At 40.0% G+C, this 19,976-nt stretch overlaps 1 protein-coding gene and 1 long non-coding RNA gene across 4 annotated transcripts; both read left to right on the forward strand.

Annotated features, from left to right (window-relative positions):
• Positions 1-1,810: 1,810 nt before the first annotated feature.
• Positions 1,811-6,237, forward strand: LOC120437154 (selection and upkeep of intraepithelial T-cells protein 7-like). Its single transcript, XM_039607839.1, has 3 exons — positions 1,811-2,102; positions 3,956-4,294; positions 4,533-6,237. The coding sequence occupies exons 1-3, from the start codon at positions 2,033-2,035 to the stop codon at positions 4,757-4,759; spliced, it is 636 nt and encodes a 211-aa protein (XP_039463773.1). The 5' UTR covers positions 1,811-2,032; the 3' UTR covers positions 4,760-6,237.
• Positions 6,238-9,463: 3,226 nt separating this feature from the next.
• LOC120437305 lies at positions 9,464-19,938 on the forward strand. Of its 3 annotated transcripts, XR_005611007.1 has the most exons (4): positions 9,740-9,775; positions 9,938-10,027; positions 16,438-16,524; positions 19,880-19,938. It is a non-coding gene; the product is annotated as an uncharacterized LOC120437305 (long non-coding RNA). The 3 variants fall into 3 exon arrangements; XR_005611002.1 differs by lacking the exons at positions 9,740-9,775; positions 9,938-10,027 and adding an exon at positions 9,464-9,527; XR_005611014.1 differs by lacking the exon at positions 9,938-10,027 and having other exon boundaries at positions 9,718-9,775.
• Positions 19,939-19,976: the final 38 nt, after the last annotated feature.

Genomic DNA, 19,976 nt, shown 5'->3' on the forward strand with positions numbered 1-19,976 from the left:
CACGATTAACACTATAATGAATAGTTTAACACCGGTTTAACATTTGCCTTGTAAATCAGGTTAACAATGAAATACATGTTGGTGGCTGTTTGATTCAGAGGTCTCTTTTATCTTTAGTTTTTAACCATTTACTTTTTGTTTAACTTTTAGTTTTCTGTGACCAATTCTGAGGAACTTCCTTCTGACCTATTGAAAAACAACAGGGTGTATGGACTTTGTCAGTGGATAATTTTTCCATCCTGATGATCAGAAGAGTGTTTGAGGGTTTCAGAGATCCTTCAGATCAACAGTAAGTGTTCATGAGCTTGTAATAATTTTAACAAGTTTCTGTAATTTCACAGACAGTGTGGAGTGGGAATTTCTCTTTATATCTACCTGTGTTAGTGGAAAAGGTTCTCATTCTTATACTTCTTTCTTTTCCTTTGAATTTGAGGTATTTGTTTGTCACTTGTCTGGACTTGCAGCTGCTCAAACAGGACAAACAAAGGTGGGCGTGAAAGTGTTGACTCAGATGTCTGATATAAAACAGCTGACAGAAAATACAGGTTAGTTTAGTCTGCAGCTGTTTGATACAGACATACCTTTACTAGTTTTAAACTTTTACATTTTTTATGATTTGATTTTTTTTATTTCTCAAATATTTACATCTGAGTAACTTTTCACTTGTTTGTAACAAAACTTCAGTAGCTTCCTTTTCACCTACTGAAAACCGATGGGACATACTGACCTCACAGTTTTTTATCTGTCAGTAGATTATTTTATTTTTCCACTCTGATGATCAGAAGAGTGTTTGAGTGTTTCAGAGATCCTTCAGAACAACAGTAAGTGTTTAAATGATGTCTTTAAGTCTTCTAAGTAATCTGACAGGTTGACTGATTTCACAGGCAGTGTTGAGTGGGAGTTTCTCTTTATATCTTTGTGTTAGTGGAAAATGTGATGGAATTTTCTCTGCAGTGCGATCAGCTGTGGCCAATCTTTTAATTATTGCACACAGGACAGCTAAACAGACAGCGAACATCACTGTCCCACAGTCGGGAGAGCTCTGCCCTTGAGACGCCTCAGGTCTCTTTTAAACCCTCACACACACACACACACACACACACACACACACACACACACAACAAAGTGTTGACACAGGCCACAGATGTCTCTCATTTAAAACAGCTGACAGGGAAATACAGGTTAGTTTAGTCTGCAGCTGTTTGATACAGACAGATCTTTACCTTCAGATTTTAACTTGTTATAACAGTTTCTTTTTATATTTATATCTGTGTAACATGTTTTCTTTTTCTAAAAACACTTCTGTAGGTTCCTGCTGACCCAATGAAAATGCTGATGGGGAATACCAGCCTCACACTTTTCTGTCACTGGATAATTTTTCCATCCTGATGATCAGAAGAACAGTAAGTGGGTTTTTTTAATGATGTCTTTCATCACTGATGTTTCATAGGAAAGTCCAAACAGCCTCACTGGTTCTTCATAAAGAACAAAGATTTGCTCTCTGTGGCTCCAACACAACTTAAAGACAATCAAAGGTGGACAAAGTTCTCTGTGGTTTGATGGAGGCTACAGCTAAATGCTGCCTCCTCCATAGTACAATATACATTTTATACAGTGACGTCATGTTGAAGTCCTTTGGCTGATGATGGTCTTTAGTATGTAGCTGATGGTTGATGATGAGATGTTTGTGTTGTTCTGTGGAGATCGTTCAAGAACTGAACCTGTTAAACACTCAGACCTGCTTTAGATTTCACCGCTTTAGTTATGATGCACTTATTTATGGTCACCCTACAGCAGCGTAAACACACGTGACTCTAACGTGACTTCCTGCAGAGACGATGACTTGGACGTATTCAGTTTGAACGAGTGTCTAAAAAGTCAGATCTGTTCTCACAGTCAGAGACTTTCAGGATCATTTAAACCTTAAATTTAATCTCATGTAGTCAGGATTTAAACTTAGGTTCAGTTATTTCAATAAAACCATCCTGAGACATTTAGAACAATCGAAGCGTCGGAGTTGAAGAAGACGGAAATGTCTGCTGTGACTGCGTCGCTCTGCTCGACTTTGCTGTTTGTCGGCCTCTTCGTGTTTGTCTCTGCAGGTGAGATTCACTCTGTGGGACAGAGAGGAAAAGCATCAGTCTGCTTTACATGTTAACAACATTTCCTGAAGAGTTATTTTCATATTGATTCAGTTTTTCCGTGTTTGTGACGGAGACACGAGGCTGGGTGGAGTCTGTGTGGATGTAACATGTCGGTGTGACCAGAGCGCACAGAGACAAAGAAGCGTAATGTGTGTGTCAGTGTGATGTGTTGTAGGTTCAGGAGTCAGTATACAGCCATGAGCAGATCTACAGAGGTGGCATGGAGTGCCACCCTGATATAATGTCTTGCCACACCGAGTGCCACCATAGTTTTGTATATGACAATGTTCTTTATTAAGGGATGGCACATGCCACTCCATGCCACCTCTGTAGATCAGCCCCTGAGTTTTAAATGGTTGTACAAAAAAGTCAGAATCATTGGCTACATTTTAAAGCATATTACACAATGTAAAAATGTGTAAAGAAATGACTCTGACTTAGCTGTAGCTACACAAAGGCAGCATACAGAGACTCACAGTGTCTTATAATGAGAGGCTGCTTTCTCTCACACATTATGTTCACTTATTATCAAGACGTGTTTGTGGAACCTGCAGGAGCTCAATTCAGTAAGTAAACTGTGAAAAACACAAGAAACCAAATGTTTAGGAGTTCATAACAAACAATAACATATCCTCACATTAATAATGTGAGGACATTATTAAAAATGCTCTATGAAAAAACAAACAAACCATAAAACACTCTGATGCAGTTAACATTATTAAATACAAAGTTACAGTAAAAAAAACAAACATTTCTTAAAGGTGAATGAAAATAAACTACCCTACAATCTTTCCACGTTTGGTATCGTCCACTGAGCACTTCCTGTATATAGTTTGCTGGTTTATGAGTATGGCGTTATTTTTGTATTTGCGCTTGAGCGAGCGCAAATACAAAAACTGAGCGAGAGGGGCTGCTGGTGTGTGTGTGTGTGTGTGTATGTGTGTGTGTGTGTGTGTGTGTGTGTGTGTGTGTGTGTGTATGGATGGATAATAGCAAACACTGAAACACATTTTTTGCATGCAGCAGAATTTTGTTCACTCAAATTCAGCTTTTCTTTGCTCAAACTAAATTTCTCCTCAAAATGCAACACTTGCACCTGCAATTCTTTTTTACGTGCGCTCAAATTTTTTTTTACATGCGCTCAGAATAGTGGCACAAGAATAACGCCATATATGAGGCCCCTGCTTTGCTCAACAGACCCTCAGCACCACTGAAAGATTTGTTTAATTTTATGTATTGATTTTATATTATGCAGTAATTATTATGTATGTAATAAGTTGTGTTGGACTAACTGTTTCTGGTAAATCTCATCTGTAACACTACGGTTTTAATTCATTTGAAGGCCGGACTCAGAAACCAGTCTGATTTGTTATCATCTATCGTCCGCCGAGTTTATATCTGATTTAGTGCTCAGCTCAGATCCATGTAGATGCTAAAAATTGAGTCTAATAACACATTTCATCTGTTATTATACTCAATTCTCTCAAAATGTAAAAGAACCCACCACTTTAATCACACTCTAGATCTTGTTTTAACATATGGAAAAAAACTGAACATTTAACAGTGTTTTCTTATAAACCCTCTCCTGTCTGATCATTTACTGATCACATTATATTTTTTAATGTTTCACATTAGATCTTTAGCTTACAATATGAAACACATATATGGTAAATGAATCAAACAGAACTGAATTGATGTGTGAGCTCTTTGATATCATTTCCTGTAGCTTCTCACTCTGTTTTGCTGCTATAGAAGTGAACATTTCTGCTTTGACCTTTAACCTCTTTGCTCTGTGTTGTTTTCTGTTTCAGACCAGAAAAACATCACAGCAAAGTCTGGACAGAACGTCACTCTGACATGTCGAGCTCCAAACAACAACATTGGAGTTATAGAGTGGAAGAAAGCTGACCTGAAGGAAGACGAATATGTCCTTTTGTACCGAGATGGACACTTTGATCCAGATGAACAGCATCCATCTTTTAAGAACCGGGTGGATCTGCAGGACAGACAGATGAAGGATGGAGACGTGTCTTTGATTCTGAAATATGTGACGATTAATGACACTGGAACATACGAGTGTCGTGTCCAGAAAGACGGAGACAGTTTGAAGTCCATCAGCAACATCACCCTGAGTGTTGTTGATCCTCCAGGTGAGTGAGTAGAGTTGAGTGTGTGTGTGATCAGAGGTGAAGCTGCTTCCTGGTTGTTGATGTTTGTTTCTAAAGATGTTGTTGATGAGACTTTGTAGAAAGCAGCTGGTCTGAGTGATGTGATCAGAGTGCAGTAGATAATGTCTGACAGCAGTTTGAAGAGGAAATGGATTCTGTTCTGTTCTTCACTCATCACCTACCTGACAGCTGACACCTCACACCTGTTTCTCACCTGCAGGTCAGCCAGGAGGACACACAGAGGATGGAGGGAAGAAGGATGGATTTGTTGGACTGATAGTCGGTCTGTCAGTTGGGGTTATTGTTGTTGTTGGTGGTGGTCTTGTGATCTACAGACGATATAAACAACAGAGTCAGTCACATCGTCCTAATGCAGAACCAAAGACTGAAATGTCTGAGAGCTTTCTGAACTCTGAATCTTCTGCTGCTGAACACAAAGACAAATGATCTGAAAACAGACACCATCACTTCAGAAGGATCCACGATTTCACTCTAATATTTGACAATGAACCGTTTCATCATCATCCTCTGCAGAAAACAGCATAACTGCTTGATAATGTCTGACAGCAGTTTGAAGAGGAAATGGATTCTGTTCTGTTCTTCACTCATCACCTACCTGACAGCTGACACCTCACACCTGTTTCTCACCTGCAGGTCAGGCAGGAGGACACACAGAGGATGAATCTGTTGGACTAATAGTTGGTCTCTTAGTTTCTGCTATGGTTTCTGTTGTTGTTGTTGTTGGTTTTCTGATCTATAGAAAACATCAGAAAGGTGTTTTATAACTGAGCTGTTAAATCTCACTGTCACATGACATTGATCCTATGACCCCCTCCGCAAATCGCTACCTTTTCGTAGTGGAGGGTTTGTGTGTCCCAGGGATGGAATCGGGGACTGTGATTATTTAAGTTGCTCAGTGTAAAAGTTTAAATTCTTAAATTTGAAAAGCAGAAATTATCTGCCTGATTTATGTCAGAAATCACTTTTTAAATAATTTATTAAGTTATTCTTGAGTTCAGTGTCTCGTATTTTACAGTGTCATTGATTGTGTTTTATCTTCAGGTTCAGCTGTTTGTAGATCAAACTTGTTCTGAGAGGTTTGAACAGTATAAATTAATCCTCATCTACAGATCAGCTGTTACAGTATAATTACTGACACTGACTGAACCAAGTGACAACACAAACACTGTATGTGATAAAGAAAAGACAAATTACTGTAGATTATAGATGATCAATAATCTGCCCGATAGTGTTCAGGACTTGTTGATCAGTAACAGCTGAATGAATGTTATAATGAACAGTGTTATGAAACCAAGGAGAGAAATTATTTCCATGGAGCTGCAGAGTCAGATGTTTCCTCTCCGATCTGTGAAACTTTGAACTTTTCCTACAGTGAAGGAAAATCTTCAGTCTGTTGCTGCAGTTTAAACCAGATCACACATTAGTTTAACATTTAACAATGTTTTTTGTGAATTTTCTTGTTCATCTCTTATAAATTTTGAAAGATCAGTCCTGAATTGTTTCTATTAATTTTCTTTAATTCTTCAATTTTTTGTTTTCTGTGGCCGTAAAAGATGAAAGAAGTTTTCTGACCTTTTCCTGCAGATTTTATCTGAGCTGAATGAGTCCAAACAGACCACTGAACATGTGTGAAGGAAAAAAACACACAATAAAAATGCTCTTTGAAACCGTTTCCCTGCCTGAGAGAAGAAGCTGAGATTTAAGTTTGTTCCTGTAACAAGAAACAAAAGGATGGAGGATCGCTCTCAGAGTGGAAACATGATTTGAAGCTGCTGGGAACAGATTTAAATGATGCTCATTTTTAGACATTGTTTTGATAACTGTGCAGGGTTATCAAAGTTTTTCATTCTTCAACCTGAAAATATTTTCACTGAATAAAAATTCAAGAAAGTCAGCATATCATATTTCACAGAGAATAAATCTTCCTGGTTCTCGTCTCTCACCAACATGAATCCATCGTGTTGATCACCTCTCAGGCTGTTTGAAGCTAACTGGTGTTTGTGTGTCTCACGTACAGATTCAGTCTATTATTTGCTCCAGTTGACAAAAACATTTTCACTTTCAAACATCTTGTTCTGAGAAACCTTTGAAACTTTTCTTCAAAACAAAAAAAACAAAATCACTATTAAACTAAACGTGCAGCACTCTGTGTTCCCATTTAGACAGGACTGATTACACTTCATGAACAGATCATAAAATCATCTCTGTCAGCTTCACCTTCATCTTTGCCGTCTGATATTTTCATTTTCAATGATTCACATATACAAGTGATCTTTATGTGATCCCTTTCATCTTTATTCAAAGTGGAATCAAACAGACATTTCTTGAAGAACAGGAGGATTTTTAAAGTCAAACATCTCCCTCTAGTGGCCATATGTAAACCATGTGGGATGATAAATATTACATCATAGATGTGAGATAAATTCAGATTATGTTAGAACATCTATGTGCAGCTTCAAGCCACAGTGTTTTCATTTCAATTGATTTAAGAAAAAAATCAAATGGAAGGTTTGTTTTTTAAACTGATATACAACAAATAATTACAAATTACAAATCTAATTCACACCATGAAAACAGAGCTTTGCATGCTATATATGCTGTATTTGAACCAATAGAAAAGCTGGTGCTCAGAGGAAGAAGGCGGGCTTTACTTGGTGTCAGTGACAGAAATGAAAAAAAGCTCAAATGAGTGAGAAGGACGATGAAGGAAACATCTGTGCTGTGTCTGCTCTGTAAGTAGAATCTCTGTGTTTGTTTGAATTCTTGTACTTTGACTGTCTGCTCTCCTGATAACTGATGATGGAGGAGAAGACATGAAAAACAAATCAGGCTGAATTCAAGTTCAAAACACCACGAGGACCAACTGCAGGTCTGAACTGACTCTTTATCTTTGCTCAGGAGTCGAGGAAACACAGCAGGCAGTGAAAAGATCAAATCATCCACTCATTATATCAACACAGCTGCACAGTGGACACATGACTTTACTGGGTTATTTAAGGGCTATTTCAAGACTTCCATTCCTTTCAAAGTCATTTGAAAGAATAGTTTTTACCCAACTGAATAAGTTTTTAAATTCTAATGGCATCATGGAACTTTTTCAGTCTGGTTTTAAACATCTACTCTCCACTGAAACAGCACTTTTACCTGTTTTTAATGTTATCTTTTTAGCTACTGATTGTGGAAGTTCTGTGATCCTTGTGCTTTTAGATCTTACTGCAGCGTTTGACACTGTTGGCCACAATATTCTTATCTCTCGTTTGGAACACCTGGTTGGCATCAAAGGTGCAGCACTGGATTGGCTTCGCTCATATTTGAGTTGCAGAACGTTTAGTGTTAAAGTTGAAAATTTTGAGTCCACCTCAGCCCCCCTTTCTTGTGAGGTGCCCCAGGGCTCAATCCTTGGCCCTCTTCTTTTTTCATTATACCTGCTCCTTTCGGGGTCTATTTTCAGAAAACACGACATATCCTTTCACTGCTACACAGACAACTGCCAAATTTATTTGCCTTTAGCACCAAATGGCCCAGGCTCCATGCAAATCCTTTTGAACTGCCTTGAAGATGTCAAAGCTTGGATGGCTCTGAACTTTTTGAGTTTTAATGAGAGCAAAACAGAGGTGATTGTATTTAGACCTAATAATATTTCATGCAACCTGCTCGTAAATTGTGGTTGGCTAGGGTCTTATATCAAGCAGCATGTGACAAACCTGGAAGTCATTATGTACTCAGATTTTAAATTGAACAAACATATTAGTTCGGTGTAGCAAAAAAGCTTTTTCCAGCTGAGGCAAATAGCAAAGCCAGTTTTGTCAAGACGTGACATGGAGAAGGCAATACATGCCTTCATTTCAACACAGCACGACTACTGTAATGCACTTTATGTTGGAGTCAGCCAAGGGTCTCTTGCTCGTCTTCAGCTCGTTCAAAATGCTGCTGCCCGCCTCTTAACTGGTACCCACAGGCATGAACATGTAACACCTCTCCTGTCTTCTCTTCATTGGCTTCCTGTTCATGACAGAATTAATAAAAGTCCTAACACTGGTTTATAAATGCCTTAATGGTCTTGCTCCCCCATACCTTTCTGACTAACTTCAGCCTCATATTCCTTCATGGACCATCAGATCAGCTGCTGTTGGTTGTCCCAAACTCAAGGCTCAAACGTAGAGGAGAACGAGCCTTTTCAATTATGGCCACAAAACTTTGGAGTGTGCTGCCTTTAAATATTAGACAGGCATTTGTGTTTCCTGTTTTTAAAATGCTTTTTAAAACACACCTTTTTTTCCATAGCGTTCAGACTGGCGTGAGTTGATATGGTTTTTTTTATGTGTTTTATTATGTTTTATGTGAGTGTCATTGGTTTTATCTTGTGTTTTACCCTTTGTTTCTGTGCAGCACTTTGGGCAAACCTTTTGTTTTTAAATGTGCTATATAAATAAATTGGATTTGGATTTTGTTCTTTATGTTCATCTCAAATCAACCTCAGTGTCATTTCTCTTTAGTTCTGATCTCACTGCTGAGCAGCACAACAAACCAAGGTCAGTAACCTTCTTCTTCTTTTTTTCTGTCACACGTTTTGACAATTAAAAGATTTTTTCATTTTAACCCTCACAGCTCGTCTGACTGTGAGTCCCAGCAGCTCTCAGTTCTTTAAAGGAGACTTTGTGTCTCTGAGCTGTGAGGAGGACGACAGCTCTGCTGGATGGACTCTGAGGAGAAACACAAGCAAACAACAGAGGACTCAGTGTGGAGATGGGTGGGGAAGATGGTCTGGTTCTTCCTGTAACATCACTGTTTATCCATGGGACAGTGGAGTTTACTGGTGTGAGTCCAGAGAGGGTCCCATCAGTAACATGGTTAACCTGACAGTCACTGGTAAGCTGAGTGTGTGGAGTTAGTGTTGATGAAGCTGTGTGTAAATGGATGAAATGCTGTAGTTTGTCTCTGTGTTGAGGTGGATCAGTGATCCTGCAGAGTCCTGTCCTCCCTGTGATGGAGGGAGATGACGTCACTCTGCTCTGTAAAACAAAGACCACTCCCTCCAACCTCCCAGCTGCTTTCTATAAAGATGGCTCCCTCATCAGGAAGCAGCCTACAGGTCACATGACCATCCAGCATGTTTCCAGGTCTGATGAAGGCCTCTACAAGTGTGACATCAGCGGTCATGGAGAGTCTCCATCCAGCTGGATCACTGTCACAGGTGACACACTCACCTGTCTGTGTTTCTGCAGCTTTCAACATTCACAATGTGACGACAACTTAATGACTGTGTTTGCTTTATTTTAGACAAACACACCACCACACCTCCACCTACATCCACACCTCCACCTACATCACTCTCTCCTCCTGTTCTCTCTGTGTTGTCATGTGTTGGATCAGTCTGTGTTGTGGTTCTACTGGTGTTACTGGTTCTGCTGGTGAGACGATGTGTTCACAGGAAACCTGAAGGTGAAAATCAGACTTGTTGATTTATAGATTTGCTTTGCAGGGTTTTTATACATTTATTATTATATATGATGCGATTAGATTTATGAGACATTCATTCTCCTCCTCCTTTTTTTTTAGTTATCGTCGAATAGAGTATTTTGTCATTAATTTTGTTTATTTCAGTAAATCAAGAAGAAGTTGCAGAAGATGCCATCAAGTACAGTAACATCAAATTAGCAAATTGTCAACAACAGCCAGGCAAAAGAATCAGAGGTAGTGATGTTTCTCTTTTTGGGGGGGTTTTGGGTATTGGTTCCAAATTTTGTATTTCGATGAACAGGAAACTTTAAAGAAGTATACATATTTTTTAAATGTCAGAAGCTTTGCAAACAATTGACATTGTAGCTTAGTTATCACACTGCATCCACAGATTGGATGGGAGCATCACACAGATTCATTCTACTGTATATAGTATTTTATTTTATTTTATTTTATTCTATTCTTTACAGTTGTGTACAGTATTCTTATTTCTATTCTATTCTTATTGTATTCTAATTTTGCTATATAACTTTTGCACTGTCCACTTCCTGCTGTGATAAAACAAATTTCCCACGTTGGGACTAGGTTATCTTATCTTATCTTATCTTATCTTAGATACAGATAAGATAAGCAGCATCTAGATTAAAGTCCTCAAATAAACTCAGTAAAACAGACTTCTTGGACAGTGTGTTAGTGTAATCAACCACACAGCAGCCATATTATTTGTCAGATAATTACATTATATAAAAGCTCAAACACAGTCCCAAAGTTCGGTTCAGGGACTTTAGGAACTCAGGTGTCAAGAAACCAGAGAAATTGATCACATTGACGCTCTAGATCAGGGTGTTAATGAAGTTTTAATGTCAGGCAATTTGGCACATGTGTCGTAGAAGTTTGACTTTCAGGAGAAAGAAGTTGGATGAGGACATTATGGAGCATGAGAGGGTTAGTCAGAAGTGAAAAATGTTTGTTGTTTTAACAGTAAAAAGAGTTTAAATGTAGACTTTACATCTTTGATGCTGAATATTTTCTAGTTGATTAGTTTCCTTCTTCCAAAATATGTGAGTGTTTGTCTTTAAAGTTTCACACTTTGTTGAAACTTTGAGTGTTGTTGACTGTGTTTTTGTGGTCTGTGAAGAAGAGAAACTAACAGCTCTGAAGTCATTCCTCATCCTGTTTCTCATAACAGAATAATCGAATCAATAAAATAAACCAAAAATAAAATAAAAATAATGATAACTCAATAGAGGACTGTTAATCTAAAAAGAGAAAATACACATAGTCTAGGATTATTAGCACAGTTGACCTTTTAACTGACTTTATTGTTTTATGTCACAACAACATTTTAAATTCTATTTATCTCAGCGATGTCTTTTTAATGTGCAGTTTTGTCAAATGTAAAGTAGAGGTCTAGAAATACAGCACGGTTAAGTTAATTTGACACTCTGATTAGAGCAGTTTGAATAGTGTGGATTTAAAAAAATAAATAAATAAAAACAGAGACTAAAAATTGTTATACTGTGTTGTTGTAAAGCAGCAATAAGCTGTTTGGCCACAGTCTTCTCCAAACCCCCTTGTATCTTGTATTCTTTTCTCAGTCATGAACAACATTTTTGAGACAGTTGATCCAGTAATTCAGTACCAACCCAGAGTAGGCACAGCCTCCCTAATACAGGTTGAAAACCACAGTCTCATGGTAAGTTCCTGAATAAGTTGGAAGTCTGAAATTCTGAAATCCTAGTTGAAAAATATTTGTGGAAAGCTCCCTCAATTCAGATTTCCCTCTCATAAAGGGAAAGCAGCCCGATATAGTCTGAGCCATACTGACACTGATCTCTACACTTGGACTGTTTACTTCGCTAAAGCTCATGGACTCACTCCTCACTATCTGCCTTGCCTCCTCTGGATCTCGGACTTACTCACTCACCCAGCCATCAACTTTGTCCCCCCATAGATCCTGCTGAATTGGATCAATGCCAATGTCTCATTCACTGCATAAAGCTTGATCCTCTTAAACAACTTTTCTACATCTGCTTCTCCCATTCCTTTTTCTTCATGTTCCCATTGCTCTGTATTTCTACATCTGTTACTACGACCATCTTCTTTTGTTTGTCCACCACTACCATGACCGGTTGGTTAGCCAACACCATTTTGTTTGTCTGTGTCTGGAAGATGTTCTGCCGGCCACTTGGTTATGGTGTGGACCCTGCTGTCATGTGCTGTATTCTCTCAGGGGCATCTTACACAGCCTGCACCTGGAGTCTTGTCTGGTGTGATAGACCCCAGTCCAGCAATGTCAGCCATTCATTGGGTTAATCTCTGATGAAGATGAGACAGAGGTAGAGAATTTGTCCACTTAATCTCCTAAGACACAAACGCTTTCATGGCATGCATTTTTAATATCTCTTTGTTAATTGGCTTTATAATGTTGAACAGAACGCTATAAAGTCACAACTGAGTAATGATGTGCAAAACTCTTTATTTGGTGTCTGAACACAGCAGCATTTTCCCCCGAGTACAAAAACAAAATGAGAAACAATAATTGAGCACCTTTGAGGAATATGGCTCATTTGAAAGAACAAAATTTCATACTGGGCTCTAGACAACCCAAAACGTGATGTGCCTATATGTAGACACCAGGTCCTAGGAGGTTAAAACTGAACATCCGTAAAACAGGCACAGACAAGTCCAATCCCCTCTCGGTATAAATGGACGGAAAGGGGATTTCTCTCTCTCTTCAGATTTCTGGACCCCTATATCTCCACCAACCTGAACTGACCCACAACCCTAATAACCTGGTAAAAAAAAAAAAAAAAAAAAGGTAGCAGTGGCTGCACTTCCTCAGTCTTCTCAGGAAGAATACCTGGACCAGAAACTGTGACTGGCCCACTACCGCTTTTCATTGGAGAGCGTGTTCTCCTCCTGCCTGGGTGTTTGGTACGCAGGGGCCACAACAGAGAACAGGAAAAGTGAGCAGAAAGTAATTAACACTCCCCCAACAATAATTGGCTGCCCTCTCCGACACCTGGAGGTGGAGCTCGTTCTGTATCAGGAAACCAGGGCCATCACAGGTGACCCATTGCATCCCGCCCACCCCCTGTTTGACCCACTGCTCTCCAGTTTGTGTCTAAGGACAATCAGGTGAGTCTAGAGTTCCACAAACACCATCTTCCCCTGGACCATTTGGACTGTTACCAAACAGTTAACAGTCTGAACAGTCAGGTCTTCTACTACAGGCCTGGTAGCTTGAGTGTCCTGCAAAGTACAGTTGTTTTTCCTAGGACTGCGCTTTTCTGGACAGAGATGTTGGATGTTGTTTCTGGGATATGCAGGAGCCACTCACCTAGTTTGGGAGTGCTTCAATTTCCACTGAGACCACTATTACCTTTCATGACTACATCATCTTGAGTTCTTCTCTCAGCTCTTGGTACTCAGATTAGATGACTAATTCTCAAACTGTGGTACACGTACCACTGGTGGTACTTGGGCTCTCTCTAGTGGTATGCAAGAAATCTCCTATTTTTAATTTTTTTTTAAGATTAAACAATTTACCATTGTGGAGGTATGCAAAGATGACACGAGAGTTCCCGGGGCTCTCCTGGGAGCCGGAGGCGACCAGAAAATGTCTCCCCGAGTGATTCCTCTAAGAGCAGCCTTTCCTTTTTGCCAGCGGTTGCGGACGCTACAAAGTGCTGGCAGGCTCCTTTCCCTGGGCCAACTGCAAAGCGGCACACAGCACTGTGCTGCAGTCCAAAACACTGATGGTAAAACCACAGCCCTTTTCAGCGGTGTCGCACGGCGTAACCCCAGCCACCATCGATGAGTCGAAGGCCCCGGGGAGTATCAGTAGGGGCGCGGTAGATGCCGTCAAAACTATCGCCTGGATGCTGAAGCTCCTAGTAGCCAGAAGACTATGATCCACTTCTTCTGCGACTGAGCGATAATCCTTCAAGGCCAGCAGCGGGGAGTTGACGAGGCCAGCTCACACTGGTTCTCAGCAACTGTCAGAGGAAGAGGTGAATGAAGAGGAATCTGCCGTTATCCTTCCCTAGCAAGGACAGCGTGTTAGGACAGTAGTACATTAACCAGGCTCGAGAGAGACAGAGACAGGAATTTCTAAGCCCACTCTGAGTCGGAGAAGGAGTAGCACTGCAGCAGAAGTGCCTTGAGAGTGGTGTATTTCCCCTCGATGGGGGGATCCCGCAGGACAGTCATCACACGGCAGGTGGACAGCAGATCCAGCAAGGCCACCACATGATGGTATTTTGTGTCGTCGGCTGAAACCCCACAAAGAGCAAGCTGAGCTTCGACATGCACGAACCATGAAGTAGGGTTGTGAATACGGTGGCCTAAAAGCCTGCAGCTTAACCGCCACTGCAAAAATTAAAACATACAGCTCTGCTTTAACTTGCGACATAAATGAAGATAGAAAACTAAACAGCAGTGACGTTTCTAGAGTTACTGAAGTTTGTCTAGCTGGTATGATGTGCTACATGATCACTAGCAACACAGCTATGTTAGCGTAACATTAGCACAGTGAAGCTGGAGGATGAACGCTAACTTTTTTTCTACTTGATAAAAGTTAATGTGAGGGTTCCCGATAGTTAGAGACAAATGCAATGGCATGGCAGGATGTTGTAAATGGACCAAACTTCAGTCAGGAGAAGAACTGAGATAATCCATCCACATTACGTGATTAGTTATTAATATACTGCTGCATGGGCTGGGCTGTAGTTACATCATAAGGTTTTAAAAACTGAGCTTTGAAATAAACAGTGGTAATAAAAACCGAGAGAGGCAGAGAGTGATCACTGACTGTTTTTATGGGCTTGTTCAGATTAAATAGAACAAGACACAAAGCATTTAAACATGTTAAAACACAATAGCCTCAATAAACTTAGAGTAGTTTGGACCCAGAAGCAGAATTCAACATGTCATCACTTAATGATTGGAAATCCCACCTGCTGTAAATGTTTTAATGTGGTACAGTTGTTATTATTATCATTTTTCACATCCTGTTTATGGCAGTTAAATTAAATAACATTCATCAAATCAATCAATTTCCTGTAGGCTCCTGGTGGAGCATAGGTCTGCAACAACACCACGCCAACGGACTCTCATATAAAATAGTAAATGGCCTGTATTTGTATAGCGCTTTACTTATTCCCTACGGACCTCAAAGCGATTTACACTACATTCAGTCATCCACCCTTTCACACACTTTATAAGAAATCAGCCAGAAATCTATTGCACATGGTCTAATTGCACATTTCAGCTATTGCACAGTCTATTGCAAAGTGATGAACACTACAGCTTCATTTCCCCACCCTCCTTGTCCTCCTGTTTCCCTTCACCTTCCCCTCCAGCGAGGAGTAAAACAGTTTGATGGTGTGTGGGACAAAGGAGTTTTTAGGTCTGTTGGTGCTAGACTTGGGGAGAAGCAACCTGTTGCTAAGCAGACTCCTCTTATGCAGTGGATACAGAGGATGCCCAGGCTTCCACTTCCCGAGCTCTAATGTTCCTTTTTGCTATCACTTGATGTAGGTACATCAATTCCAATGGCCGTCTTCCTCTGTTTGTCCACCACTGCTATGCATAGTTGGTTAGCCACCACCATTTTGTCTGTGTGTATCTGGAAGTCCCACGGGACCTTGCCTTGGTCATTCTCGAACACCCTGAGGGGTGTGTCCATTTTTTTCTTGGGGTTTCCAGACCATACTCAGCACAGATGTTCCTATACAGTATGCCAGCTACTTGGTTATGGTGTTCCATGTATGCCCTGCCTGTTAGCATCTTGTGCCCTGCTGTTGTATACTGATTATGTCAGTGTGATCTGTGCTGGGATCCTAAATAACAGATGGTATAGGGGGTCAGGTCAGGGGTTCAGAATATATTAACCAAGCCTCCCTTGAATCTTAGAGAAAGTGAGATGAAGCTTGAATGTCACCTGGATTGACAAGGTTCGCATAATCACTTATATAGCGAGAGTTTTGTTCAAATTTGGCATATCTGGAGTTTTCTCTATGTCACATGTGGCCTTAACTACTCACACAGGCTGCTCTTTAAATGGGCCATATTGTGTTGTGTTGTGTCTTTTGGCAGTGCCAGAACTAAGCAATGACTCCAAATAGCTAAAATTGAGATTATTTATTGGCAGCGTGAATTTGTTGTTAATCCTGTTTAAATAGACAAACTAAACAGAACAAAGGTTCTTTAATACAATAAATCATTCTGATTTCTGCATTTAAAACTATGGCAGCTACTTTCTTTGACATGTAGTCTAACACTAAAGAGACTTCCCACCAGAGTTTATTGGTTTGGCCAGCACTTGTCTTTATGCTGTGAGAAGTGTTCACTTTGTGCTTTGTGGTGAAATGTGTGAGTCTGAACTGAAAGAAGATGGCAGGTTTGTGGTCGTCTGAGCCCTCTTGTTAGCTTGTTAGCCAGTTCTTTGTTCTTTGTTTCACAGCAGAGGTGTTAAGAGGTTGGAGGGAAAAAAAACTGTGAAAACCTCCTGCTATCAACAACTATCACTTAATGTCACCTTAAACAGAATTAAAGATGCTTTGCCAGAGCTCAAGTGTAATACTATTACATTACTGTAGTTGTTGTAGCTTTGGTAATTTATGTTTTTCATTCTACAGAGAGTGATCCACCTGTAATCTACTCGGCAGTGAGAACTGAAGACATCAGTTATGGACAAATAACTATCAGACCAAAGAGGACCAGAGGTACAGCAGCTCTTTAACTTTTACTTTAGAGTAATGATAGCTACTTTTAGTTTTAATGCAAAGCTAATTATGTTCTCACTTGAGCTCAAGCTTCTGATCTCACTATGCAAGAGACAAAAAACAAAAAAGAGCTGAAAGCTCTTCACCAAAGCCCCTTTTCCATTAAGACCTACTCGGCTGAGCTTTCTATGGTTTTCATGATTTTCCATTAGCTCATAGTACGTGGTACCCAGCAAAGAGAGAATTGACTACAAAAAAACAAAGTCTGACAAAAAGCCACAGACTGAGTAGCAGTTGTCACCTGTGAATGTGGCTCAGGTGGTAGAGCAGATCAGCTATTGATTGGAAGGTTGGTGGTTCGACCCATCTGCATGCTACATATTCTTGGGCAAGATACTAACCCCAAGTTGTGTTCATCAGAGTGTGAATGTTGGTTAGTTTACACTTGGGTTTAGAGGTGCTTGTATGAGTAGGTGTGAATGGGTTGAGTGAGGCATCTTGTATACAGGGCTTTGAGTACTCCGGGAGAGTAGAAAAGTGCGATTTAAGAATCAGTCCATTTACCTCGACCCTCTTTGTTATGGCATTTATGTCATTTATTAATAAAAGGCTCTATAAAGCTTGAGCCTTTTTGCAGTCGCCTTGGATCGCTTGGAATGGGGTGGGATCGATACTTTTATTGAGGTTACATGAGTATACATAGGTTCATTAACATATAACATAACAACAGACGTCTATATACAAACAAAGAGTCCCTTGCCAGTGCGTTGTGTAAGTGTGTGTGTGTGTGTGGGGGGGGGTGGGGGGGGTGGGTGGGGTCTTTACCATATATCAGTAAGAGCAGATATAACCTCTCTCCTGTCCTTAACTTTTGTGTGCATGCCAGAGCCCTCTGGGAGGCACACTGAGTTTCCACAGACTCCTAAGGATAAAACCTCTACCAACATGACATTGATTATAAAACTCTAAGCATATATGAGTAGATATTTCTAAGCATAAATGACAATCAACAATACAAATCTAACAGGACCCATAATATCAGGTTGTATTTTACTCACATGTGAAGCAACAGTTTAAGAAATGCATTAATAATCTTCTAGTTTTCTGCTTCTAAGTTCAGCTAAATGAAATATATTTTCAAACCAGATAGTTACTCAGCTGTCAAGTTAAGATGAGAGATGGACCATAGATAGGTCAATATTATCACAGGGCATTTGATAAGAATGAAATTCAGCTAAATCTTGTGATAAAGTCACTAAAGATGCAACAGCGAGGTTGTCATAGTGAGCAGTCTGGCAGGCAAGGGTAGGACCCAAACGCAGGAGTCAAAGAAAAGATTAATTTAAAGAGGCAACTTTTGTTTGCTTTGATAATTAACTAAAACAAAGTAAAAAAAACAAAACAAAACTGCACACCAGTGATAGCCCATTTGAAAGTAAAGCTCCAGTGCATGTGTCCACACACTGCTTCAGAAACACTGTGCCGAGGCTTGGTTTGTCCAAACAGAGTCACCTGACATCTGAAGCTTCATTCGGCAAGTCACTGCTTCAGTACCCGATTCACTGGTTTATAAGGAATTGAATCATTGGTGGTATTTGTGTGAGAGATAGCGAAACCAGTGTGTCACATAATTAGAGACATGGACTCAGGAAGAGAGGACACGCTGCCTGTTCCTAAATAAAAAAACAGTTCATCAGAATTCTGCTCCCAGGTCTAAAATGTACATAAGAAATAGACTATAAATATATAAAAGTTATAGTATATCATATATAAAAGTATCTTTCGACTGAATAATGACATAATCATGTAGAGGCAGGGACCTCACACCACAAGACAGGGGTCGGCAACCTTTCTGATGATGAGTGCCATCTAAAATTTCCTCAGAGGTCACTGTGCCATATGATTGCATTAGCAATAAATTTAATAACACCATATTAACAGTTGCACACTATATAGAATAACTTCATAGAATTCCATTTGTTCGCAGATGTTGGCAGCTGTCAGCGAATAGTTATCAGCTATTTTGAAACAAAAAAAGACTTTTTATCCATAACAAGAACTCCACAACAGCAAATGAACTGTACAACAGAAAATACAAATGCTATTTATGGTCTCCTCACAACAATGATAAGAAAAATAAACTGGGCCAATGTGACATGTTAGAGATACATGTTAATGTGATCTCTGGTCTCCCACTCAGAGACACAGGTCTCCGAGTGTCCAGCATTCAGACGGCTACCTGAGGACACTCATGTGAGAGAAAATCTGCTCACACAGATATGTAGAGCCAAATACTGTCAATAAGGCCTCTGCAATGTTCTGAAGACAGTTACACTGGTCAGGTAGTGATGTCCAGCAGGTGAAAATGCAGCTCCATGAACACGCACAGCTGTGGATTCCAGCTGCGTTCGTCTTCCTACAAACTTTGACCCCCACAGAGTCGAGCTTTTCAGTTCAATCAGTTGCATTTCGATGTCCTCTGTGTCCAGCCAGTTAAAGAGAGACAAATCCAGCTGCTCATTAAACCTTTCTGGTTTGATCAGCAAAGAAAACATTGGTCCACCTGAAAGTCCCGAAAACACATTGTGAATTCTGTCTCGAGTCTATGGATTTCCGTGGTGCTGATGCTGCGCTGAGCGGACAGCTCCTGAATCATTTGAAGTGTTGGAATGTGGAAATTTCAACATCCCTTGAAAAAACTGCCAACTAGCAACGTCCCTCTCACCGGTAGGCTACGTTATTTTAGCCAATTACAAGTTGAATATTGTAGTTGGGGTTGTTAGCTAAGATACCATCATTAAGAAGCGGCACAACTAATGTGTCTATGTGAGCTAATTTGCAATGTTCACCGCTGGTCCGGCCATTTATTTTGTAATGCACCTTCTCAGATTAATTTACTGCCTGTCATGCCATCAGGTAATCCTTCCCCCGTTCTATAAGGTTGTGATGTACATTGCTATAGTTTTTTTATTAGTAAAAAACATCAAAAAGTCAGAAGCGCATGGAGAACACACAAGGAAGGTTTCCGTCAATGATTTATTATTAAAATTGACATAAGGCAGTCCTACTTAAAAGGGCCAGATCTAGTAATGTGGATGAAGTTTTGAGATGTCTTTAAGTCTCACTTTTCAGTCTGTCTGGAAGCAGCATTTTTTTTCTAATGTAATCTAATGAAGTTAATAAGCTTATTGATATAAAGGTGTGAGTTTCATGGATGATGAATTAAGAAGCAGTTAAAGTGTGTGTGGATTATGGAAACTCAGTGATTTGAAGCTGAGCTGGTTCTCATGCAGTCAAGTTTGAACTGCTTGTAATCATGTTTCCTGTTGTTTGAACTGTTTGTGTTTGTGTTCAGACTTTAAACCAGAGCCAGACGTCGTCTACTCTTCACTGAAGTAGTCCACCAGTCCAACCACTTATATCCAGCTGCTGGTCTCTAACTGGTCCATCAC

The sequence above is a fragment of the Oreochromis aureus genome, linkage group 3, assembly GCF_013358895.1.
Source record: "Oreochromis aureus strain Israel breed Guangdong linkage group 3, ZZ_aureus, whole genome shotgun sequence".
Lineage (NCBI taxonomy): Eukaryota > Metazoa > Chordata > Actinopteri > Cichliformes > Cichlidae > Oreochromis > Oreochromis aureus.

Coding starts and splice junctions, on each gene's coding strand:
- LOC120437154 (XM_039607839.1), top strand. CDS start 2,033: ATGTCTGCTGTGACTGCGTCGCTCTGCTCGACTTTGCTGTTTGTCGGC. Junction 2,103..3,955: donor CTTCGTGTTTGTCTCTGCAG/GTGAGATTCACT, acceptor TTTCTGTTTCAG/ACCAGAAAAACATCACAGCA. Junction 4,295..4,532: donor GAGTGTTGTTGATCCTCCAG/GTGAGTGAGTAG, acceptor TCTCACCTGCAG/GTCAGCCAGGAGGACACACA.